Source organism: Myxocyprinus asiaticus, chromosome 6, assembly GCF_019703515.2.
Source record: "Myxocyprinus asiaticus isolate MX2 ecotype Aquarium Trade chromosome 6, UBuf_Myxa_2, whole genome shotgun sequence".
NCBI lineage: Eukaryota > Metazoa > Chordata > Actinopteri > Cypriniformes > Catostomidae > Myxocyprinus > Myxocyprinus asiaticus.
In genome coordinates, this window is record NC_059349.1 from 38,476,056 (window position 1) to 38,503,307 (window position 27,252).

Sequence of the window (27,252 nt, forward strand, 5' to 3'; positions counted from 1 at the left end):
GTAGGTGATGGGAAGATCGGATCATTTTACTGATTTGGATATTTGAATCTCGTTCAGCTAAATAAAGAATATATATTCAAGTCATTTCGTTCCAGGGGGACGGCCAAGATGGCGGATCTTTTCTGTCTCTTTTAAAATTTCGTGCAAAACTTTACCTCATTTAACCTTCCTTGGTGATATGCGTTATTGACACAAATATCTTTACATCCTGAACGATTCTGTAGCGTTATTAAGTCTGAGCTTAGATTATTATTTTTTACCATGTGAGGACACAATGTAGTTTTCGACCAACGGAGCGCATTGATTGAAATCGCCCTTCACGTGTTGCTGAGACAATACTCTTTAGCGACTCCAGACAAATAAGTGGACAAAGGAATGGCGGAAAGTGTGAAGCGTGTACATGATTATGCTAAACCCACTCTTGAAGAGGAGTTAAATATGGATTGTCTACCACTCCCAATCCCCGTCTAACAGCCCTCTTCCAAATTTGCGGCGGCATATAACCGAACCTTTCAAACACGGTTCTGCTGGAGGAGATCGAGAGGCTTGGGAAAAAGCAAGATGATGGAGATCAACAAATACTCTTGTTCCCTCTGGGGGAGAAAAGAAAAACACTTTGAACTTTAACTGGAAGCTCAGCTGTGACCTCTTTGTAAAGATGGTGTCCATTTAATTTGTTCTGACATGATCCCCGTCTCTAAAGGTAGTTGTTTGTTCATATAATTCTCGGACATTCTTGGTTTTGATATTTTTGAATAACCAATTGTTCCTCGTTAAACATGGAAGGTAAATAGATAGATTTGCACTTCTTTTTTTTTTCTTTCTCGCTTAACACATTTGATTATTCTGCCTTAGGCAGATTGTTCTTTCTTGTTCTTCATTCAGTGTCTTTTAACTTTTCGTGTTTTTCTCTTAATGTTCGGGGGATTCGTGGTCTAACCAAACGTAAAGCTTTATTTTTATTCTGCAGTTCCAAAAGAAGAGATGTCTATATTTTTTACTAGAAACTCTACACATTCTAGTGTTAATGATGTATTATGTTTGTCAGCTCAGTGGGTAGGTAACATTTTATTTTCACATGGTTCTATTCATTCTGGTGGAGTTATGATTTTACTTAGTCATAACATTTAATGGTAATATTCTTGAGTCACACTTTTCTTTAGAGGGAAGATGGATAATAGGTGTTATTCAGTCCGGGGAGATTATTATTCTTTTATGTAATATTTATGGCTTTAACAGGCCTGAGCTGAACAGTATTCTTTTCCAAAGTTTGTCCACGAAACTTTCAGCTTTAAATCTGAAATTTCTTTCAGCTGCATTTATTATGGGAGGGGATTTTAATGAGGCCCCTGATTTATATTTAGATAGATTTCCACCAAGGATCAATGTTAATAATCTTAATATAGTTATAAGTTATTTTTGTAGCAGCCTTTCTTTGCTGGATGCTTACACACACATCCATGGAAGCAGCGTTTCATCATTTACATGGTTCAAATCAGACATGTCACAGAAATCTAGGATAGACCTGTGGCTTGTGTCTGACTGGCTAGTTTCATTTATTAATTCCTGTACTATTTCTCCTGCCCCTTTAACTGATCATGCTTGTATCGACCTTGATATAGCTGAGGTTTATAGTTGTTTTCGAGACAGCCAGGATACTGTAAACTAAATACTTTTACTTCTTACAATATTCTTCATATTGCTTAGGTATTAAGAAAATTATTGAAGTTTCTAAAACCAAATCAGACTCTGCAATCACAAAGTGGGAACTATTTAAATATGAGTGTCAGAATTTCTCTATTCAGTTTGGTAAACAACTCTCTAAGGCAAAGGGAGTCAAGAAGCTCTGCGATTGTAAAGGAGATAAATCATATTTTGCATCTATCCTCTCCTAGTGAACAGGATAAGGAGAAGTTGTATTCACTGAGGGAAGATCTTAATGTTCTTTATGTGGAATCAAGGGCAAAGTGGTTCGAATTTGGAGAAAATAATTCTGCATATTTTTTTTTTAATTTAGAAAAGAGAAGAGGAGACTCCAAAAGGATTTCTACCCCTTACATTGATGGTAATTTGACATCTGATGAATACAAAATATCAAAGTTTGTATCTGATTTTTATCAGTGTCTTTATACTTCTTTTCACTCAGAAATTTCTAATAAATTGTTTTGTAAAGTGGAGCCATTCATTCCAACTGTAAGTGAAGATGGTCATGCTGCTTGTGAGGATGAGATAACTATGGAGGAATTGGACACTCTAATTACAAAAACCCCACTTAATAAAAGTCCGGGCCCTGACGGTTTGCCGTTTGAATTCTATCGGTCATTTTGGAATGATATAAAATATTTGATTTGAGATGTTTTTAAGGAATGTTTAGACAGGGGGGAACTATCTGAATCAATGAAGCAAGGCCTAATTACATTAATTCCAAAACCAAACAAAGATAAACATTTCTTAGATAATTGGTGCCCAATAACTTTGCTTAACTCTGATTATAAACTATTTGCTGCAGTATATGCTAGGAGACTGACGCCCTGTTTAGAAGTTCTCTCACTCACTCAATCTGGCTTCATGAAAGGTTGACACATTTCAAATAACATTCGGCTTGTTTTAGATCTTTTAGATTACTCTGAATTGGTTAATCATGATGCACTTATTCTGTTCTTAGATTTTTATAAGGCATTTGACACCTTAGAACATGCTTTTATGTATGATGCTTTGAGATGATTTGGCTTTGGTCCAAAATTTGAGAAAAATTTACAGAGCTTGTATAAAAACAATACAAGTAATGTTTCCTTGTCTAATGGGACTTCACCATGTTTTCTCATTGGGAGAGGCATTAGACAAGGCTGTCCTATTTCATCTTTTTTTATTTTTGTTGGTCGCAGAGCTTCTTAACCTCTATACGGTGCATTGTTCGAATATCAAAGAGATTCAAATAGCAGACAACACTATTTTAATCGGTCAACTTGCAGTTGATACATGTTTGTTCCTGAAGGATAAATGGCAGGTCCCCATTATATTAGATGCATTAAAACTGTTTTCAGATGCTTCTGGTCTTTCTGTTAATCAGAGCAAGTCTGAGATTATGGCAATTCATAATTCTGACATTTTGTGGAATTAAGCTGAAACAAACAGTTAGATATCTTGATATTGTAATTGGTAAGTGTCCATCTGAAAGAGTTGAAATTAATTTCTCCAAGAGTCTGCACAAAGCAAAGAATGTTTTTAATTGCTGGTCTCAGAGGAACCTGACTATCCATGGACGTATACTGCTTTCCAAAGCTGAAGGCATATCAAGGCTGGTATATCCTGCACTCTTTGTATGTCAGTCCTAGAATGTGCTTAGCTTTTGACAGGGTTTTATTTAAGTTTATTTGGAAGAACAAGACCGAATATGTAAAAAGAAAAACGGTTATAAGGACTCTTTTAGAGGGAGGGCTCAATGTCCTTTATTTCAGTACTGTTAATAACATTTTTATAAAACATTTAAACACAATAAAACATTGCTTGGATCAGGAGGACGCTATTTGGTTTTATATCCCCAATTTGCTTTTTAATAAGTGCGGTGGTCTAAATTTTTTACTTTCATGACTTCAGATATACTAAACTTCCCATTAAGCTACTTAATTTTCATAAGCAAGCACTGGAAGCTTGGAAAATAGCCTTTAAATAAATTTTATCTCCACACTCATCTATATTATGGAATCAACATGTTATTTAAGAACAAATCTGCTTCAGATTTACTAAATTGTAACGGTGAGATTTATTCTAATGAGCAATTTATCTCTATCTCAGGAATTCTGTCTTCATTTAGAGAATACCATTTGGTTGTGAAAAGCATTTTTGGTAAATTGCTTCATCTTGTGAAAGCACATTTTATACAACTCAGTAGTTGGACAGGTTCCAAAAGTTTTTATAGGAGGTATCTTGATCTTGGATAAGAAATGTAATAATTTTCACATTAGAAAGTGTCTCACACAAGATTTATGTTGTCCCCCAAACGCACTTGTGAAATGGAAACAAAATTTTCCTATGCTTCCCACTGACAAGATATGGTCCGAGACTTATACATTTTTACTGCCCAATAAGATAAAAGAAAGGATACATTTCACCACAATGTTCGTTTTGTAATCTTGAACCTGAAACGTGTACACATTTTGCACCTGTAATTGTTCTACAGACTTTTGGACCCAGGTAGCTATGTAAATTTTTGAGGTTTCATAAAATAATCACAATAGATGACTCCATGATTCTGTTCTTGGATTGTAACACTGGCTTCCACATAATTGATGACACTTTAAAATGAATCATTCTTTTCGGGAAGTTTTACTTGCATAAAGCTAGAATAATGTCTATTAAACCTTCTTTTAAATTATTTTGCATGGATCTGAACATTTTTTTATCATTCACTGAATGTGTTATCCAAAAATAGAAAATCAATGAAAACCTCTCTACTAAAAGAAAAGGTAATTTGTTCGATTTAATTGTTATGCTTTGTATGAAAAAAACAAAAACAAAAAAAAATGTGTAATTTATTTACAAAGAAATTTATTTCCAACTAATGTTTATATGCAGAATGAAAAGCTCTGTTTGTATCCCCCATTTTTGTTCTTATAATTTGTAACTTTGTATGCTTTTTATAAATAATAAATAAATAATAGTAATAAATAAAAAAAAAAGTCATTTCGTTCAGTTGTCACGTGACAGCCGGAAAAGCTCTACAGGAAACAGAATTGAATAGTTCACCTCACGATTCGGACTTCGTGTACGAGTCTTTCGTTCATTTTTCACGTGACAGCCGCATAGGTACTCATAGGATCTGTACAGGAAACAGAATTGATTAGTTCACCTCATAAATGCGTCTTCGGATCGGAGTCTTTCGTTCATTTGTCACGTGACCGCTATACTAGCCTCCGCATAGAAGACAAGCGATTCGTTCACAAGAAACAATTACTGGTCTTTCCTTCATTTTCTCTTACAATTCATTGTTTTGCAGTTGTTTGGATCGTGATCAAAACATGTAGAGTGACAATAAATTACATTTTAAAATCACAAGAATTGTCATGATTAATTATTTTCATATATTTTAATGCTGGAAGTGTTTACAAGATATTGTCTGCCAAGTGTAAAATTAAAGTGAAATGGTCTTGGATGACTATGGCATCCTTGATTTGGGTCTACAGTTCACAATAAGCATGAAGGACATTAATCATACAGCAAGGGGATGCACCATGAGGGGGAAAAAATTGCAATTGATTCAAAATCAGTAAAAAATTAAAAGTAAATAACTTTTTTAAATAAAAGTAAATATGGGGTTTTCTAATAGCTTTTGTAGTCTATGATATTTTTTGAAGATAAAACTTGTAAATCCAGTTTAGGACTGGGCTTGAATTTAAGGCATTTTGCTTTATGCATGTGAATTACCCCGTAATTGATAAAGTTTAAGGCTTTAACTAACACTTTATTACCAGATTCAATATTATGGAAAAGAACCATCATTACAGAATTATTCACAAAGTTATGAACTGCAAAAATGCTAAAATACGAGACCAGAAACTCTTTTAGTAACAGCAAGGCCAAAAATAAAACCTAACGAACCGCTTGTATTTAAGGAAGGTTAGCAGCATGAAATAAATTCTGTTTTCAACACAGCGCTTATGCAGCTGTCACTTGTTAAATGAACGAAAGACTCAGATCCGAAGACCCATTCGTGAGGTGAACTAATCAATTCTGTTTCCACGACAAAATGAACAAATCACTCTCTAAGACTACTCGTTCGTCCGAGTCATATAAAAGATTCATTCAAAATGAACAAATCACTCTCTGAGGCTACTCGTTCGTCCGAGTCATATAAAAGATTCGAATCGTTCATGAACGACACATTACAGGAAGGCAGTCTAGATGGGGGACACGACAACAGTCAGGCATCATGAGATTTTTGTCAAGTTTCCTATGGGCAGCTCTTTTGATTAAACAGGTAGTACATTTACACCGACACAGAATAGCTCGTCTTCGTTTTAACGTTGTCGGTTCCTCAACAGATCCGTACCCAGTTTGTTGTGTTTTCTTTTTCTTATTTTTTTTTTTGGACAACGATTAACTGGCTACATGCTATGTATGGTTAGCTTGCGGTAGAGTCCAGTATGTGCTCGTGCATGTTTGGGGCCTCGAGCACTCCTGTTGACAACATTACACTTGTGTTTGTGTTGTCATTACGAGTGAAACATACAACACTGTTCAAACGAGTGAGATGAGACCATCATTACATTAGAAGGCTTTATACTGAATTAAATTTGAGGCATCTTATTTAGCACAAAATTAGACGGGATTGTTGTTTGTTTGTTTACTTATATACTTATATATTTGGATTTTTGAGAGTGAGGCAATCTGTATTTTTCAACATTCACGCCTGTGTCAGAAATTTGCCTTAAATGTTGAAAAATATAAGGCAAATTTCTGACACAGAATATATATTCTGTGTATGAAATTTGCCATATATATATATATATATATATATATATATATATATATATATATATATATATATATGGGCAAAATTTGCCTAATAGAATATATATTTTCAGGGGCACTTTTTCCTTTATGATGGCATATTTTGTCTAATTTATCAATCCATTTAATCTGTTGGAACAATTATGGATGTTACTTATAAAATAAAATTGACATCAAAAAGTAGCTGTAAAGAATTTACAAGTTCAGCCCTAGGCCTAGAAAAGAATACCATGAAGTGTACCAAATATTATAAACATCACACAAACAAACCTAAGAATTCACTAAAGGAGCATTTTTGCCCCCTTATACAAATATCTGGGACATTTAAGTCACTTTTGGTGGCATTTTTGCCCTGCACCCTGGTTAATTACTGACCATGCACTGTTAGAATTAAGTATTGAATTATTCTGAAAAAATAAAAAGATAAAAGACTATAATATATTAAAAATGAAAATTCTCCCGTCATTTACTCACCCTCATGCCATCCCAGATGTGTATGACTTTCTTTCTTCTGCTGAACACAAAGATTTTTTGAAAAATATTTTCAGCTCTGTTGGTCCTTTCAGTGCAGATGAACCAGACATTTCAAGCTCCTAAAATCTCATAACGGCAGCATAAAAGTAATCCTACGACTCCTGTGGTTAAATTATATGTTGTCAGAAGTGATATGATAGATGTGGGTGAGAAACAGATCAATATTTAAGTCTTTTTTTTACTATAAGTCTCCACCTTCACTTTTGCATTCTGAAAGTGGAGATTTATTGTAAAAAAGGATTGAAATATTGATCTGTTTCTCACCCAAAGTGATTGCATTGGTTCAGAAGACATATATTAAACCACTGGAGTTGTATGGATTTCTTTATATGCTTTTTGGAGCTTCAAAGTTCTGGCCACCATTTACTTGCATTAAAAAGGACATACAGTGCTGAATTCAACTATCCAGATAGGTCACCCAAAAATGTAAATTATTTCAAAATTTACTTTCCTCTTGTTTCAACCCCAAATTATTTTCTTCTTTCCATGGAACACCAAAGAAGATGTTTGGCAGAATGTAATTTCAATGACAGATTCTTAAACTTTTGCATATAGTACCCTGTCTGTAACAAGACTTGTATTCACCTGTTACTGTCAAGGTTTCCCTTCTTGCTGACCAGGATGGAAATGCACTGATCTGTCATACAGAAACCTGAGCTGTGTCCTCTCTAAATTCACAGGTTTTAGGTGAATATGGCATGGCACATTTCAGTGACTGGGGAAACAAAGGCAAAGATTACTGTATCTTCTTCAACTCCCAGTGGGCTCGACTACCTCAAGACCTCAGTAAAGCAGTTAGTAGAAATTTACATTTGAAATCAATTAAACCTTTCTTGTTTTGTATTTTTTTTTTCTTCCTGTTGCCTTGATTCCAATCGTAATAATTGCACGATAGTGAAGTCTGGCCTCATGTCCAACAAAACCCCCTGCTCTATCTGAAATTTTACTGGACCATTAAGATAGTTCACAAAAAAAAGAAAAGAACATTCTTTCATCATTTACTTATGTTATTCCAAACCCATATGACTTTCTTTCATGGACATAAAAGGAGATATTAGGCAGAATGTTCCATCTCAGTCACCATTCACTTAATAATCAGAAAATAATTAAATGAAAGTGAATATGAACTGAGAGTGTCAGTCCCTAACATTCTGCCTAACATTTCCATTTGTTTCACAGAAGAAAGTAAGTCATACAAGTTTTGGATTACATGACAGAGAGTAAATGATTAACGAATCTCTTAAATGTTTGTCTTCATTTGTAAAACCGTCTTAGAAATGAAGACAGTTCTAGGTAATGTGCAGTTGCAATCCTCCAAAAAAAGTGAAAATGATGACGTAATCTCATCCAGGGCAGTAAACAGCAATATACGATTTAGTGCCATGATGCTGCTACTCATCGTTCTACAGTATAATTTCCATACTGGTTGTTTGTTTTTCAGGTGCGGCTGCAGATCTATGATCTCACCACCTCTGTGCTGTGCTCCCCCTCGGATGTACCTGAGGGTGGCTTCCCAAACAGTATCCTAATGGTGATGAGAGGAAATTGCACTTTCTATGAGAAAGTAAGATTGGCGCAGATCAATGGTGCTAAGGGACTTCTGATCGTCAGCAAAGATAGACTTGTAAGACATAAAAACACCACTAATTGAGCCATGATTGTTTGTTGAAACGTCATATGAGTTTTGTTTGCGTTCTGTTTTAAATCATATGCAGACACCGCCCTCGGGCAACAAGTCCCAGTATGAGGAGATAAGCATCCCAGTGGCTCTGCTCAGCTATAAAGACATGCTGGATATCAGGAAGGTAATGTTTCACAGGAGGTCACTGGAGCTGTTTCTGTTTAGTCTCATCCCTGTGGAGCTTAGTTATAAAGGCATCTCTCCACCTTTATTTCCAGATATTTGGGGAGGACAGGCAGGTGGCCATGTATGCGCCCAATGAACCAGTGGTAGATTACAACATGGTGATCATCTTCCTGATGGCAGTGGGCACAGTGGCTGTTGGAGGATACTGGGCTGGCAGCAGGGACATTAAAAAGTGACTAGTTTTGTAATATTGTGCCCTTAAAGCAATAGTTCAAAATTTTTTCATCATTTACTCAACCTCAAGTTGTTCCAAACCTGTATGACTTGAACTTTTTTCTGTGGAACACAAAAGGAAATGTTAGGTAGAATCTTAAGGACTGATAGGCTCCATTACCATTCAAATTGATGTACATATTAATTTATTCATTTAGCAGACACTTTTATCCAAAGCGACTTATAAAATAAGGAAGGATACAACAAAAGCGATTCATCTTAAGGAGGTAGTAGTACGAAAAGTGCTGCATTACAAAGTTTCAGTTGTAATATAAAAGTATTCGCCAAGACAGAGATTAAGAGTGCAGTTTATTAATTTTTTTATTGCATTGTCAAGTGCTCACGAAAAGGTTGTCTGGCCGTTTTTTTGAAGACGGAGAGAGAGTCTGCTTCATAGATTATGTTAGGAAGCTTGTTCCACCGCAGAGTCGTCCCTATGTGGGGGAACATTTATTGCATTTTTATTCCTTACTATGAAAGTAAATGGTAACTGAGATTGTCTGTCCCTAACATTCTGCCAAACATTTTTGTGTTTCATGAAAGAGATCCCAAGATCGATCTTTAATTCTATGTGGCAACACTGTACAATGCGAGTAAATCACTCACATGTGTGACCAAATAGCCTGCGATGCGACTTAAAATACCACTGGCTGGTAAATGTTCCGATTTCACTCACCAGTGATTGAGTAATATAGAGGCGAAGAAGTTATTTGCCGCAAGATACTTTCACTGCGTGTTGAAAGTAAAAGTTTGGTTTGATTCGCTATGTGTGTCCAAAGATGAGATCCACGGATGCATATGTCATTGAATAATGTCTCTTTTAATACTCTTTGATTAAAAACAGCAAAAAATAAACATTTACACATGGATGCGCTAAAGAAATCATGCACGTCTTCTCTTGCGCTGGTCTTAAAGAGACAGTACCAATTTAGCATGTAAACTACATATCAATGTTAATACTTGTAAATAGAACAAATTATGAAAGTAAACACTGAACGTAACATAAAAATATATGCAACATAATATATGCATTTTCAAGGCTTTAATTGATGGAATAGACTAAATTTGAACATTATTCAAAAGCTTAAATGTGATCAATTTGAGTAAAAACTAATAATAATATAAATTTTACTTATTATATTTTTTCATATTGCACCTAGAATGTTCCTTTAAAATTAAGAGCATTCGCTGAGAGAGAATTTATTTCATATTTAAGCAAAATGGACATTGTAACAAATGTACTCATGAATCGATATCGGAATTGAATGGAATTAAGAGCTTGTGAATCGGAATCAAATCAGGAAATCTGTATCAATACCCAGCCCTAGAAGAGAGTAAGTCATATGGGTTTTGGAGCAACATAAGCCTGGGGAATTTATGATATAATTTTCAAACAGGTTGGGAGTTAACCAGGTAAGTAATAAAGCTTGCAACAAGCAACTTTAAGAAGAGTAATGCAGAACTGAGTCAACTTTACCTACATCTGTGAAAAACTACAGTAGTTTGACTAATTATCTGTGTGTGTTTGTTTGCAGACGTTACATGAAGCACAAGAGAGATGACAGTGCCGAGAAACAAGATGAAGAGACGGTTGATGTCACTCCAGTCATGATTTGTGTATTTGTGGTCATGTGCTGCACTATGCTGGTGCTCTTGTATTTCTTCTATGATCACTTGGGTAAATTAAATATTCAAGTCTTGCTGTTGTTCAACAAACTGTCTGTTCCTTGGCTGAACTTGTTGACTTTCTCTCTCTTGTCCTTCCCCGGCAGTGTATATGTCCATAGCGACATTCTGTTTGGCATCGGCCGTCGGTCTGTACAGCTGTCTTTGGCCTTTTGTACGAAGAATACCCTTCGGGAAATGCAGGTTAGAGATGTGAATTATAAAGACAAGACAAGATTCTTACCTTTTAGAATTGTATTGATGGAAATGCCTCGTGTACATGTCTGGATTTTGATAGGATACCCGAGAATAACCTGCCGTACTGCCATAAGCGGCCACAGGTGCGCATGCTGCTCCTTTCAGCCATCTGTATAGGAGTTAGTGTCACCTGGGGAGTTTTCCGCAATGAAGACCAGTAAGCATATTTAAAACCTTTTGCCGCTTTTTTGTGTGACCCTTTTAGCAGCGTTACGGTATCTTCTGTCAAAATAATGTTCCCTAGGTGGGCGTGGGTGCTTCAGGATGCATTAGGCATCGCATTTTGCCTCTACATGCTGAAAACAATCAGACTGCCCACTTTCAAGGTGAGTTGAAAATGCTGCCTGTGGATGCTACTTAAAGGGATAGTTCACCCAAAGATGAAATTTCTATCATCATTTACTCACCCTCATGCCATCCCAGATGTGTATGAATTTCTTTCTTCTGCTTAACACAAACAAAGATTTTTAGAAGAATATCTTGTGTCTGTAGTTCCATACAATACAAGCGAATGGTGACCAGACCTTTGAAGCTCCAAAAATCACAAAGGCAACATAAAAGTAACCCAAACAACTCCAGTGGTTTATTACATGCCTTCTGAAGTGATGCAATCACTGGGTGAGAAACAGATCATAATTTCAGTCCTTTTTTACTATAAATCTCCACTTTTTCAGAATGTGAAAGTGGAGATTTATAGTAAAAAAAGGGACTTAAATATTGATCTGTTTCTCACCCATATCTATCATATCGCTTCTGAAGATATGGATTTAACAACTGGAGTCGTATGGATTACTTTTATGCTGCCTTTAAGTGATTTTTAGAGCTTGAAAGGTCTGGCCACCATTCAGTTGCATTGTGTGGACATACAGAGCTGAGATATTCTTCTAAAAATCTTAATTTGTGTTCAGCAGAAGAAAGTCATATAGGCATGAGGTTGAGTAAATGAGAGAATTTTCATTTTTGGTAAATTATCCCTTTAATGTTGCATTGATTCTGGTACAGGCCATATGATTTTCAGTTTTATTACCAATGACATCCTTATGTGGAAATAATGATTTTCAATCCGTTATTGTTCTCTTCGTAGGCCTGCACTCTGCTGCTGGTCGTCCTGTTTGTGTATGATGTGTTTTTTGTTTTTATAACACCACTCTTAACTGAGGTATGAGACATTCTAGTTCTTTTTATTTTATTTTGACGTAGATCAGTAAACAATGAATAATAGTCTATTCTAATTCAAGTCAACATGAAATTACAATGGATCTTATTTAATTGTTTAATTTCTTAATTGGGTCTTATTTTGAACGGTTCATTGGTTCATGTTATTCCAGACAAAAAAACGTTATCTTTGTAAACTTTCATTAAAATGTAATAACTTACTCCTCTAAAATGACTTTCATTTTTGGCTTGCTCAACCCCTCTGCCTCTTCCCGCCACCTGTCATATAGAGACCGCTTTTCATGGTCCAGTCAATTCTCAATTGATAAAATCAAGTTCTGCTCTCTATCTCTTCTCATTGAATCCTGTTTGGCTAGGAAATACGTCACAATACAGAAGTGAGATGGTTTGTGAACGCTGTTTCATGTTGACTTTAAACGTTTATGTGTATTTTTATTATATTTGTGCAGAGTGGTGAAAGTATCATGGTAGAGGTGGCGACTGGACCCTCTAATTCCTTTTCACATGAGAAGGTACTTTTCTTAAAATCTGTCATTTTGGACAATGAGAATATTTTCAAATTTTTTTTATGAGTTTTATCTGTGCATTATGTGTTTGTTAGCTTCCAATGGTGCTAAAAGTTCCCCGGTTGAACTCTTCTCCTCTGGTCCTGTGTGACAGGCCCTTCTCTCTACTGGGCTTTGGAGATATCTTGGTACCAGGTAATGTCTCTGTTGTTGTTGCGTGATGAAAAACAGATCATTTCCAGGGTTTATGGAAAGAATAAGACAATGTAATTCAGACTCTGCTTGTCCAAATTGAAAATAAAACTTTAATGTTCTCAGGAACAATCTAAGGAACATTGTTGAAATCAGTCTTCACCATCATTGTAGTTGTTTTTTCCTTCTTCCTGGTCATCTTTTTTCTTCATTGTAATATGATATAACAATTCTTTCATCTTTATTTTATTTTCTCAGGTCTGCTTGTAGCATATTGCCACAGATTTGACATTCTCATGCAGACTTCTCGAATATACTTCCTGGCCTGCACTATTGGTAAGGCTTCGACTACCTTTAGATTCAGATATGTGGCTAACATACTCCATAAACTCGTTTCAGTTACACTTTACAGTAAGGTTTTGTTCATTAACATTAGTTAATTCATTGAGTATAATGAAGTAACAAGGAACAATATTTTTTTTACAGCATTTATTAATCTTGGATAATGTTAATTTATAAATATACAATTGTTCATTGCTAGTTCATGTTAATTCATAATGATTAATGTTAACATACAACTTTTAAAAATGTATTAGTATAGGTTGAAATGAACATTGACCAAGATTAATAAGTGCTGTAAAAGTATTACGAATACAATCTTACTTCAGTTTCTTTTATGTGGTACCCTGCTTTAAAGGGATAGTTCACCCAAAAAATTCTCATCATTTACTCACCCTCATGCCATCCCAGATGTTTATGACTTTATTTCTTCTGCTGAACACAAACTAAGATTTTTAGAAGAATATCTCCACTCTGCAGGTCCATACAATGCAAGTGCCAAAATTCAAAAGCTAAAAAAGCACATAAAGGAATATAAAAGTAACCCAAACAACTCCAGTGGTTAAATCCATATCTTCACAAGTGATATGATAGGTGTGGGCAAGGACAGATTAAGAACTGAGAGGCCCATGGTCGGGTACACCATGGAGGCACCCCCCCCCCCCCATGACGTGTCATGTGACTATGTTCACTTTTATGCCCTACAGGACGCTTGCCAGATTTGGTTGGATTTTTCAAATTGACAGAAGAAAAGTTTGGAACAATGTCTTACACAGCCAGTTATGTGTAGTTTTTCATCATGAACTGAACAAAAATCATGCGTTATTATTAATAGGGATGTGTTCAGTATTCAAATACCAAAATCACTATTCGGTTATTCTGCACGTGTTTAGAGGTCTTCAACCCGTTCAGAGTTCGACGGTACCCAACAAACCTACAGATTTTGGGCTAGGTTCAGGTCAGTTTTTCCATGTAGGCTAAAGGGCTATTTACGGGATGTTCACACGTGCGTCAAGGCCATGCAAAAATGCACTGGATGGACATCTTTGATCATTGTGCCACAACTTGCTGTAAAGTTTAAAAGAACTTTAATAATTAAATGCATCTCAAGACACCTGCGTCCTGTTTTACAATTCGTTGTGCAAAACCATCGCATTTTTTAGACACTGTTAACTTAAAAAGAATTTCAATATTTATTAACGCATCTGGAAACATCTGTGTTCTGTTTCAACATTTGTTTTGCGCTGCATAAAGCTTTTTCAGCACTGGTATCACAAATCGACATTCTGATGAAGTTCATGTTGCAAAGAGGACTTAATGTGACTGTTACACGATTCCAGATTGTTTTTCACCTGGCAAAGTTTCAGCACTTGATAAACAGTGAGCCAATGTTTTTCCCCCTTTTGCTCTGGTGTGCAGACAATAATTAAACAAGTTAAATGCTGAATCATTTATAAATCAAAGCATCCCGAATTAGTCCTATAATTCGTAGCGTTCACTGCCTCATGGAAAGTGAACCTGTCTGGGTAGAATTACCCATTTTCACTATATTAAGTATAGGCCAACTATGTTACAGTCAGTGACAGAGATTAGTGACAGAGATTATTTTTGTTCGACTTTAATGTGACTTTATCATTTGAAGATCTATGTATCGTGTTATTAAGGCTCATAGCTCACTGTGAACTTTATTCCCTGCTATCTGAGATTGTGTTTGATGTATCCATGGCAATAAACGTTCTATATTCCCAAGTCCTGACTCACGACAAATAACAGAATAACCGTTTGAAACTCTCACGGTTAACCAAATATTACAAAAGGTTACTGTGCACATATTTAGGATATTAAGGCACCTTTCTCTTTATCATTAAACATAAAATGCATGCAGAACTTAAACATTTTAAAGTCCTCTATACTGTTGCATGAATTCTGTCGCTTATATGAATTTAAACCATCAGCTTTGTACAAAGCCAGGGTAAACTGCACCTTTGTGTTTGGAAGTGTTTTGTAAATCAGGCGCTGTTCTCTGTAGTCCTTTAAATAAATGCGCTGCACCTGTGAAACACAGATTCCCTGAGCACGCACTCGAGTGCCTTTGCTCGTGCTGCTGTCGTCCAGCACGCATTTGGCCAAACAAATGGTATTTCACATAATGGCATTTATGTGACATTTATGTGGATTTATAATAGGCATCTCAAAATAAATAAATAATTGATTGAGAGCTCTGGGCCCTTTGGGTTTAGAGGCCCCTGGGCAATGGCCCAATTGGCCCAGTGGTTAATCCATCCCTGGGTGTGGGTGAGAAACAGAAAAAAACAGTCCTTTTTTACTATTAATCTCCAATTTCACTTTCAAATTCTTCTTTTGTTTTTGGTGATTTACATTCTTTGTGCATATCCCCTTAAAAGGGACTTATATCTATTTCTAATCCACACATGGATTTAACCAATGGAGTCTTGTGTATTAATTTTATGCTGCCTTTATGTGCTTTTTGGTGCTTCAAAATGTTGATTACCTTCATTTGCATTGTATGGAACTACAGATCTGATATTCTTCTAAATATCTTTGTTTGTGTTCTGCAGAAGAAGAAAAAAAATCATATTTTCATATTTGAGTGAACTATACCTTTATATCTCGCTTTTCCAAGTGCATAGTTTGAAAAGAGTAAATGGTGCTTATCACTTAAAAATTGTGAAACTGACCAGTGATCTTTCTTTGTTTAGGCTATGGCATCGGCCTGCTCATCACATTTGTGGCTCTGGCTCTGATGGAGATGGGTCAGCCTGCCCTATTATACCTGGTGCCTTGCACGCTCCTCACCAGCCTTGCGGTGGCACTGTGGCGCAAGGAGCTGCCTTTGTTCTGGACAGGAAGTGGATTTGTGGTGAATACCAGTTTGATATGAGTGCCTTCGGTCGGAAAAGTTCTAGGGTTATGTACAGTTACTAAACTTGCAGTTGAGTAAAACCACCCACGTATTTTTGTTCCGCTCATATTTTGCTCTCATTTTTACTGTGGGTGTTTTCTTAAAAGGATAGGTTCAGTGTTTTCAACCCATAACATAAATGGATAGTTCACCCAGAAATGAAAAGTCATTATTCACTCATTCTCATACTGTTACAAACCCGTTTGACTTTCTTTCATGGAACACAGAAGCAGTGTGTTAGCTGTGAACTGCCTCAGATCCTCCAAGTTAGCAAGGAGGTAGATTTTCCTATCTCTCCAGGATCTTTGCTGTATGTGTGACGAGGAGGGCGGCCCAGCATTTTCCCCTTCCCAGAACATTTAGACACGCGGTATTCACGATTTCAAAAGATTGTCCAGGTGTTTTTTATAGACTTGCCAAAAAAAATAAAATAAATACAATTGCCAGTTTGACTGATTTAAACTCGATTAAAACCACGTTAACATGGTAATGTCTTACAGACTGTAATACATTTGAGTTAAAACAACTGTTTTAATAAAATATGACTTGATACACACCAAATCTATCCTTTAGGTCTGGTAAAAAATCTGTGTGTGCTACAAGAGGGCTTAATTTTAATTTCCTCAGTTCTTTAGCTAACAGTTGTCATGCTTTTAAACAGATAATCATCCTAGAGATTTGTTGGTCCTTAGTTAATCTATGGTGATTTCCTTTGAGCAGTTCAGAGATGAAAAGGATTACATTCTTCTTTAGATCATAAAGCTTTCTCTCCTTCACTAAATCATAGATTCAATTTTAACATTCTTCTGCTGCTTTAAATTGAAAAACCTCTTTGTGAGGAGTGCTTTCTCAGTTTTTACCTCTTATCTGATCTAGGGCTACAACTAACGATTATTTTGATAATCGATTAATCTATCGATTATTCAAACGATTATTCAGCGATTATTGCAACGATTAATCATTAGCTCTTAACTGATTATTCAGCTTGTGCTCCGACTTGTAAAGGTTGCATCAAATGTGCTTACTAACAATAAAGAGAACAAAATCATCTTTTAAAATTACCTCTAAATGACATTCACTGAATTAAAGGGGGGAAAAAAATACATTTTAAGTTTAATTCAATAAAGAAATTCACTGCAAAAAATCCTATTATCAAGTATTTTTGTCTTGTTTTCCATTTAAAATGATCTAAAAATCCTTAAAACAAGATACATTTACTTGAGAAGCAACATATAAGATATTTAGACTTGCTTTAAGAGAATGTATCTCAAATATAAGTGTGTTTTGTAAATAAGTGTATTTTTGTTATAAAGACAAAATATACTTTTATTCAAGATCTAAAAGTAAGTCTAAATATCTTATATGCTGCTTCTCAGATGAATTCATTTTTTTCTTTAATGGATTAAAAAAAACATTTGTAATATATTCAGCATTCTTAGATAACATTTTTTTTCTTCTGCAGTATAGCTGCTAAAGAAAATGTACGTGGTTTTAAAGGAGTTTTAAATATTTATAGTGGAAAACAAGCCAAAACAAAAACAAATCAAAAACGTATTTTGTTGCAGTGTATAATGGGGCGAAGACTACCCTCTCTCACCTTTCTGTTCACTTCAGTCCATCTTTAACTCACAAAAAAATAAACTTGCTATTATTAATAAAGCTGCTTATTGGGGTCATGTGACGCCATGCAGGGAGCAGACGTGTGAGCAATGAGCTCTGCGCACTTGGCTAAATTTGTTATTATTTTTATGTGATAACCTGGTGAAATTCGATACAGTCAGTTACACATTTGCTCTTTGAGGTAAAATATGGCAAAGAAGTCAAAATCCTCGGGCTCTGGAGACATTAAAAGACACTTACGTGCTCAGGATGAAAGCCCCGTCAGGCCTACAGACCGGGGACTCGATTTGGTTGGTGCGACGAGAGAGGAGATCCAGCGTCAACTGTCCAACATGTCGGTGATGCTGACGAGGATTCTTGCTGACTTGGAGGATCTCGCAGTTATACGTCGATCGATTACAGCGATGGAACTCGTGACTGAGTTAGTCACGAGTGACGGATGTTGAGAGATGAATCGATTGTCTTAAGTCATCGGAGAGGGAATTACCCGCTAATCCACCCATGACCAAAGTTGATTTGGAATGTGTTCTTGGAAAAATTTAAAATCATGAGAATAGAAATCGCAGGAATAACGTCCGAATTGTTGGAATTCCTGAGCATGAGGAGGGCAGAGATATGGTGAAATTATTGGATGAACTCTTCCCGAGTCTGCTCGACATTTTCCGGGCCGCGGGCTGGAAATCGAGCAAGCTCACAGAGTTCCGGCAGGTAGATCTACTGAGGGAAACAGGCCCCGATCGATTTTGGTCAAATTTCTGAGATCATCCGATAAAGATCTTGTGTTGCGCCAGGCAAGGAACAAGGGAAGGCTTTCTTGGAAGAATCACAGTATTTTCTTGTTCCCGGACTTTGCGAATTCGACAAGAGAGAAATGCGAGTGATTCAAGGAGTGTAAGAAACTCTTGCATCAAAGAAATATCGTTTTTGCACTGATGTTTCCGGCCAGACTGAGAATAGAGACGAAGGATGGTCGCAAAGTATTCACATGTCCGAAACAAGCACTGTCTTTTAAACAATCTACGAGTAAGTAAACCATTGGGGTTTTTCTCATGTAAGTGGATCGACTCGCTGTTCATTGACTCTACTGTTGGAGAAAGTTGGGCATCTTTTTGTGTTGATTTTGCCTGGCGGCTGGAGTCTGTTCGGTAGAATCTTTTGCATTGACAAAAGATCGCTTCTGCACTGAAGTTCCTAGCCAGATTGAGATTAGACACTATGGATGACCGCAAAATGTTTACATGCCCACACAAAGGATGTCTTTTTTACAGTTGGCGGTCTGAGTAAGTCATGGTGTATTCTTTTATTGTGCCCTCTGAGTGAACTTGACTCTTGATCACCCGAAGAACCGGAATTCCTGTTTTGCTGCTGTTTATGATGGTTCTGCCTAGCGCCTGGAGTTTGCTTTGTGGAGTAACACTGCTTTGGGACAGTTTTTTGGATGAACCTGCATGTTCTTTGTTCTTATGCCTCCTGTTGGCTGGGGTTTGATTTACAGAGTTTTTCTGTGGGACATTGGAATGATTACGTCATCTGCTGCATTCATAAGCAACCGGTTCACGTGTTCATCTGTTTGACTGTTCAAGGACACTGAACGGTTTATAGTGGCTGGAATTTTGTTCTGTGGAAGAAGACATCTTTGAGACAGTTCTGTGAATGAATCTATACATTTACGTGTGTTTATGATGCCTATTGGCAGAGGTTTGTTTTACAAAGTATTTTCTGTTATGTAATTTTGCCTTACAAATTTGTGAGGTAATATTGAGCAATCCGATGGCAAAGTTGTCGCGGGGGCTCTTGCAGGCGTCCATGGATCTTTTGAGTTTGGAGGGATTGACGGCGGTTGGCGCTCTTGTGCGCGGGGTTAATTCACACTTTTTTTTTTTTTTGGTTCGGGGCGGTGGGGGGGTGGAGTTCGGGGTTTGAATGTTGCACTAATGGGGATTGTGGTCTGTATAATCTTGTTTTTGACACATTTTTTTTTCTTTCTATTATATCAAGATGTCAATCGTTAATATGTATGGATTATCCCTCTCCACATGGAATGTGAATGGGTTGGGGCACCCCATAAAAAGAAGGTTGTTACTTTTCTTAAGCGTAAGAAATATGATATTGTGTTTCTTCAAGAAATACATCTTTCCCCACAGGAAGCTGAAAAATTTGGGAAGATATGGGGTGGACATGTTTTTTTTTTAGTGCTGGCTCAAGTAAGAGCAGGGGAGTTATTATATTGATAAATAAACAAACATCTACAATTCAAATATCTCAAACAGATTAAGGATAAATTAGGAAGAGTCATTATTGTTTAGTTGAAATTCAGGGACAAAGGCTGATTTTGGCTAATATTTATGCACGTAATGCTGATGACCAGGGCTTTTTTGTAGATCTTGAAGGGATGTTGCAAACCACTGGCACCCCTTAAGATATAATATTGGGAGGAGACTTTAATATTTTGATGGACTCTTGATCATAGTGAATCGAAAGTGTGTAAGCCCCCTAGAGCAACAGTGACACTTCACAGGATGTGTAAAAATCTTGATCTTGCAGATATCTGGCGACTTTTGAACCCATCTGGTAGGGACTTTACATTTTTTTCATCAGTTCATAAAATCTATTCTAGAATAGATTATTTTTTTTTATATCCAAGTCCCTCATTTAATCTGTAGTCGACTGCTCAATTTGAAACATCTTAGTCTCAGATCATGCCCTGGTGAGTTTAGAGATGTTGCCACATACAGAGAAAAAGAAATCATATAGTTGCCGCTTTAATGTATCCCTTTTGCAAAATCCTGATTTCCAACAAATGTTAAAGGCTGAAATCAATATTTATATGGAGACAAACTGGTTCTCAGTATCCTCTGTGGACGTGGCTTGGGAGGCACTTAAGGCGTTTCTTATGGGACGGATCATACAGTATGCCTCATTCCTCAAAAAATCCAAAGCACAAGAACTTGTGGAATTGGAAGGGAATATTAAAAGGGCAGAACTGAAATGTCGTATGTCGTCTGATGGCCACAGAGAATTGACCCGATGGAAATATAGATATAATGCTATTTTGTCACGGAAAGTGGAGTTTTGGTTATTCAGGGCAAGACAGTCATACTTTGAGTTGGGGGACAAATCAGGGAAGCTTTTAGCTAGATATATAAAACAGAGAGAGTCTTTTTCTACCATTCCCTCAATAAAATCTTCTGCCGGTGAAATATTTACCTCGACCAGTGATATTAATAATGCTTTTAGGGAGTTCTATTTTGATCTCTATAGTTCCACGTCTTCATCTACTGATGAAGATATTGGAAAATTTGTGGATCCATTAGAACTCCCTAAACTGACGACCGAGCAAAAAAGCTCTCTTGATTCTGAGATAACCTTGGAGGAGCTTGACAAGGTAATTAAGTCCCTGCCTATAGGCAAAGCTCCGGGGTCAGATGGATTTGCCGCTGAATTTTTTAGATCTTGTGCAACAGAATTGGCTCCACTTTTGCTAGAAGTTTATACAGAAGCATTAAAGAATGGAAAGCTTCCGCCAACCATGACACAAGCCCGGATCAGTCTGATTCTTTAAAAGGACAAAGATCCAAGTGAGTGTAAAAGTTACCACCCAATTTCCCTGATCCAGTTAGATGTAAAAATGTTGTCAAAAATTCTGGCTAACCGATGAAGTAAAGTTATGAAATCTCTTATAGATCAGGTGGGGTTTATTCGGGGCCGTAGCTCTTCTGATAATATTAGGTGTTTCATCAACATCATGTGGTCAGTGGCAAATGATCAGACTCCGGTCACTGCCATCTCACTCGACGCTGAAAAGGCATTTGATATGGTTGAATGGGATTATCTTTTTAAGATTTTGGAAATGTATGGGTTCGGGAGTACATTTATTGGTTGGATTAAGTTACTTTATAGACACCCTGTAGCAGCAATACAAACAAACTGATTAATTTCAGATTATTTTACTCTGAATGGGGCACCCGGCAGGGTTGCCCACTTTCCCCATTATTGTTCTGTCTTGCCTTGGAACCAATAGCAGCCGCAATAAGAAAAGAGGATGATTTTCCAGGTGTGGCGCATAAGCTTTTGCTTTATGCAGATGATATTTTATTATTTGTCTCCGACCCTTCTAGATCTATGCCTTGCCTCCACAGAATTATTAATTCCTTCTCCAAGTTCTCAGGATACAAAGGCAATTGGTCTAAATCCGAAGCTTTGGCTCTGACAGCATACTGTCCAGTAGTGGCGTTCTAGCCGGGCACTTTCCAGTGGCCCAAACAGGGCATTAAATATTTAGGTGTTTTATTTCCACCAAATATGTCTGACTTAGTGTTAATTTTGACCCTCTAATAAAAAGATTTTCGATGATTGGAAAGGTCAATGTAAATAAAATGAATTGTATTCCAAAATTCAACTACCTGCTACAGTCACTCCCTATAGATGTCCCCCTCTCTTATTTTAAGCAATTTGAAAGTATAGCAAAGTCCTTCATTTGGAATGGGAAGCATCCCAGATTGCACTTCAACAAATGACATAGGCCGATTGACAAAGGTGGACTAGGCCTACCCAAGATTTTGTTTTATTATTATGCTTTCGGTCTCAGACATTTGGCTCATTGGTCGCTTCCACCTGAAAGGGCCCCTCCTTGGTTTTGTATTGAACAAGAAGTTCTTGCCCCTATTTCGCCATTGCAGGGCCTGTCTATCAAATTAACCGGTGAAATTAAGTTACACCCAGTCATCTCGCATTTGAACTCGGTATGGACAAAAGTGTCCAGAGTGTTTAATTCGAACATTTATTTGAATGCTGCTTCGAGCATATGGTTGAACCCAAAATGATGTATTGATAAGTCCCCCTTCAGCTGGTCAGAGTGGATTGTCAGGGGGGTTGCTGCACTCGGTGATCTATATGAGAACGGAGTGTTGAGATCCTTTGATAATTTGACTCAACATTTTGGGATTCCCAGATCTCAGTTTTTTAGGTATTTACAGTTGCGCCACCTGCTCTGTACTATTTTTGGGAGTAGCGTACACCCCCCTAGAGTGGCAGATACTTTGGGAGAGGTGCTTGCTGCTTTTGGTAAAGGACATGAGGCATCAGTGTATTACACTTTGCTAATTCAGATTTTGGGGGATGGAGCTTTAACTTCTATTAAGAGATTATGGGAGAAAGATTTTAATTTAGTGTTGGAGGATGGGGTGTGGGCTGGGATTTAAAAAAACATCAAGTCTGCATCTAGAGATGCAAGTGTGCGCCTTATGCAATTTAAGATTTTGCATCGATTTTATTGGACCCCCTCTAGAATGTATAGACTTGGTCTTAAAGACACACCCACCTGCTGGAGATGTCAATCGGATGACGGGGACACATCCCATGTTTTTTGGGGATGTGTTAGGATACAAGAGTTTTGGTAGAAAGTACAGAGGTTCGTGTGTGAAGTGGTCAACACATGGTTTTCGTTTTGCCCCAGATTGTGTGTTTTGGGGGATGGAGCGGTCCTGCGTGTGTGTGATAAATACGTGGAGAGTTGGGTCCTGACAGGCGCTATGATTGGCAGGCGGTTAATTCTCAAGGGATGGAAGTCGTCTGATGTGCCCTCGTTTTGTGAGTGGTGCGTTGAGCTGGGTAGGGTGGCGGCATTTGAGGAGATGGTGTACAGAAGGCTGGATAACATGGATATTTTCATTAGGAAGTGGGGCGGTTATCTGGCCTTTTTGGAGGGTTCTCGAGAGGGAATTGGAGAAGGATTAGAGTTTTTATTTTAATTTTTTATGTTTGAAAAAAAATAAATGTTTTTTTATTATTATTTCTGTGTCTAAATATTTCCTGTTTTATTGTCTATATGTGTGTCTTTGTCAGTTGACTTCTGATCACTAGAGTGCTTGTTTGGGGTGTCGGATGGGGTGGAGGGATTATTGCTCGGGAAAAAAAAAAGTTTTGATTTCATGTGGTTTGAGGTTGTATTTTCTATTATGTCTGTGTGATTTGCTGCATGAATCAATAAATTTGTTATTAGAAAAAAATAAAAAAAATAAAGCTGCTTATTGCCAATTTTCTTCACGATAAGAAACACACAGTGACGCATATATTATGATTCATTAAGTCGTGAGCCACTCGAGGGATGAGTGTCCCCGCGACAGAGTGTGCATCAGCCGGGTGCAGTTTCAATCTCTCTTCCTTAGATCGGGACACATCGCGCAACTCATAGAGGCGCTGACCACACAGAGAAATGCCAGTTTCGGAGTTTGTTGTTATTTTCATGATATGCTGTCGTATTATTTGAACTTTAATAAAGCTATAATGCATTTATTTATATATAACTGCATTTAAGATGTAACGTCGGGGTATTTCCTTTAAAGAGCTCCGCTTATTCCACAACGAGAGTGCTTCTGTATTTACTTACTTGGTATTTTTGTATAATTCCCTCATACTTTGCGAGCTACATCACCTGAAGCTGTTTGGAAAGTTTAGAGCGCATCTGGACTGTGAGCTGTGTAATTCTTCCTCTCAGTCAGGTGCGAGCTGCAGTGCTGCTCTCCTGCATCATCATTAGAGTTTAATGTGATCTCATGTTACGTTAAATTAGATCAAACGACTATTCGACAACGAAAATTTTTGTTGACAATTGTTTCAGCTAAAATCTGATCAGAGATTGTTGCAAATCACTACTTTAGATCATTAAACATCTCTTAAAGGGATAGTTCACCAGTAAATTAAAATTCTCCCATTTATTCACCCTAATGCCATCCCAGATGTGTATGAATTTATTTCTTCTGCTGAACACAAATGAAGATTTTTAGAAGAATATCTCAGCTCTGTTGGTCTTCACAATGCAAGTGAATGTGTACCAAAATTTTGAAGCTCCAAAAAGCACATAAAGGCAGCATGAAAGTAATCCATACACTCCAGTGGTTAGATCTATATCTTCAGAAGCGATATGATAGGTGTGTCAATAGTGGTGTGGTGGATCAATATTCAAGTCATTTTTTTACGATCGAATTTCACATTCTTCTTTTGTTTTTGACTTGAATATTGATCTGTTTCTCACTGTTTTTGGCACCATTCTGACTAAATTCTAGAGATTGTTGTGCGTGAATATCCCAGGAGATCAGCAGTTATAGAAATATACAAACCAGCCCATCTGGCACCAACATCATGCCAAGCTCCAAATCACTGAGATCAAATTTTATCCCCATTCTGATGGTTGATGTAAACATTAACTGAAAATCCTGACCCATATCTGCATGATTTTATGCACTGCTGCTACACGATTGGCTGATTAGATAATCGCATGGCATGATTGTTGGTGCCAGATGGGCTGGTTTGAGTATTTCTGTAACTGCTGATCTCCTGGGAATTTCATGCAAAACAGTCTCTAGAATTTACTCCGAATGGTGCCAAAACCAAAAAACATCCAGTGAGCGGCATGTTCTGTGGACAGAAATGCCTTGTTGATGAGAGAGGTCAACAGAGAATGGCCAGACTAGTTCGAACTGACAAAGTCTACGGTAACTCAGATAACCGCTCTCTGTACAGTTGTGGTGAGAATGTGCTGTTTTGGTGGCACGAGGGGGACCTACACAATATTAGGCAGGTGGTTTTAATGTTGTGGCTGATCGGTGTGTGTCAGTGTATAATATGAGTATACTTTGTATTGTATGCATAGTAATATTAGATTTACTCCTTTATTCATCACATTTCTCTTATTTCTTCTTCAGCTTCCTCCTATTGTGATGGAACAAATGAGCTGTACCCAAACTCCTGGAGAATCCATAGCTGAACCCCAATCCAATCCAGAACCACAGGACTCTGAAACGACCAATCAGTGTGAGGACCCTCCTCCACTGGACCAAAAGGAAGTTTCGCATCTTACAGATGCGGCTACTATTTAAAGACAAAAGACTCGAAGGATGCTAATTTCTTGTTCGTTTTTAAGTCAGTCATAGCTGTACGAACATCTCAGTGCACTTGCTTTACAAAGAGGGAAAGTGACACACATTTTTAAAGCCTTTGAAAGTGGGCTGTCTGCTCGAACCGAAGCCATGAAGAGATGCACAAACACAACATCGGGCTGTGTGTCATCCAACATTAGCCTACACCTCCATGATGGATGCTATTAAACGAATAGTTCACCCAAACAAACAAAAAAATCTGTTATCATTCACTCGAAACTCGTTTAACAGTTATTCTTTTGTGGAACTCAAGGAGATGTTAGGCAGAATGTTATCCTCAGTCAAAAGATGAACAGAAATGGAATAATATGAGGGTGAGTGAATTATAACACAATTTTCATTTTTGGGTGAACTATCCCTTTAAGAGCGCTTTAAATGGACAGATTTTATCTTCGCAAGGATATCATTTGTGTGTGTCTGTGTGCGTGTTATTGTTTTCTCTCTTCTTTTTAAATCAGTGTTAAAAATCTCAGAAATAAAACCTAGTGCAGCTAGACATTTTTCAGAAATGTCAACATGTTTAAAGTCAGCTCACTAAAAAGCCCTAATTATTCATTAATGTTAATAATTGGCTACCAGTGTATTTAATTGATGCAAAGGAACATAAGAACTTAAGTGCAGATAATATTTTAACAAGTGCAGTTTACAATGATGCTTTCCTGTCCATCCATTTTATAGTAGGAATTTTTGTATTCATGGTACTCATCAATGATTTAAAGGGACAGCTAACACCAAAACTAATATTCTGTCAACACAAAAGATTTTAAGCACAATGTTAGCCACAGACACTTTTCACTTTTTATTGCATAATTTTCCATACAATAATGGTAAATGGCGACGGAGACTAAACATTCTGCCTAACATTTCCTTTTGTGTTTCATGGAAAAAAAGTCAAACGGGTTTGTAACGATATGAGGGTGAGTAAATGATGAAAGAATTTCATTTTTGGTTAAACTATCCATTCAAAGTCATGTCTCCCTGTTGTCTTATTTATATCTGGGTACATGGTGCTTCGTTATATTGAGCCATGTGGAATAATGTGGACAAGTTAAATATCAGGACATTCTGACCATGTATGAACACTTCTGCAGTCTGGATGTCATGTTTGTTTTTTTGTTTCTAATCTACAGAGATATGAAGCTCTGTTTGATTAGAGATCAACATATTCTATTAAAGTGTTGCAGTGTGGTTTTGAAAACATCTTAAAGAGTGCAGATATTAAAGGAATAATGCATTGTGATGTGCAGTGTGTTGTGATGATTTAATGTGATTTCACTTGTGAAATATTGCTGAAAAATAAAGGCTTTCACTAGGAAGCCTGTATAATAAAATGTGGAGTTTTTATTAGTGGAGTACTTAGCAGATCCCCTCCCACATTAAAACTAAAGCAATAATGTGTTGTAGTGTAAACGTGGGTTATATCTTGGCAAATAATGTGAGTTGGTGTGCTGCAAATCCAAGGTCAAAAACTCAGCAAAAAAAGAAACATCCCTTTTTCAGGACACTGTATTT

General features: G+C 37.0%; 1 protein-coding gene across 5 annotated transcripts; it reads left to right on the forward strand.

The window, feature by feature from the left end:
• Positions 1-26,980, forward strand: LOC127442425 (signal peptide peptidase-like 2B). 5 transcript variants are annotated; one of them, XM_051700449.1, is made up of 16 exons: positions 1-703; positions 2,018-2,065; positions 7,725-7,838; positions 8,486-8,668; positions 8,760-8,849; positions 8,944-9,083; positions 10,660-10,802; positions 10,897-10,993; positions 11,088-11,204; positions 11,292-11,373; positions 12,132-12,206; positions 12,673-12,735; positions 12,825-12,924; positions 13,180-13,257; positions 15,981-16,141; positions 25,507-26,980. In XM_051700449.1, the coding sequence occupies exons 2-16, from the start codon at positions 2,063-2,065 to the stop codon at positions 25,678-25,680; spliced, it is 1,620 nt and encodes a 539-aa protein (XP_051556409.1). In that variant the 5' UTR covers positions 1-703; positions 2,018-2,062; the 3' UTR covers positions 25,681-26,980. The 5 variants fall into 5 exon arrangements, 4 of the variants coding, with proteins under 4 accessions (XP_051556409.1, XP_051556411.1, XP_051556410.1 ...); XM_051700451.1 differs by lacking the exon at positions 2,018-2,065 and having other exon boundaries at positions 2-703; XM_051700450.1 differs by lacking the exon at positions 1-703 and having other exon boundaries at positions 748-2,065.
• The last annotated feature ends 272 nt before the right edge of the window (positions 26,981-27,252 follow it).

Coding starts and splice junctions, on each gene's coding strand:
- LOC127442425 (XM_051700448.1), top strand. CDS start 5,930: ATGAGATTTTTGTCAAGTTTCCTATGGGCAGCTCTTTTGATTAAACAG. Junction 11,205..11,291: donor GTTTTCCGCAATGAAGACCA/GTAAGCATATTT, acceptor AATGTTCCCTAG/GTGGGCGTGGGTGCTTCAGG. Junction 12,736..12,824: donor ATTCCTTTTCACATGAGAAG/GTACTTTTCTTA, acceptor TGTGTTTGTTAG/CTTCCAATGGTGCTAAAAGT.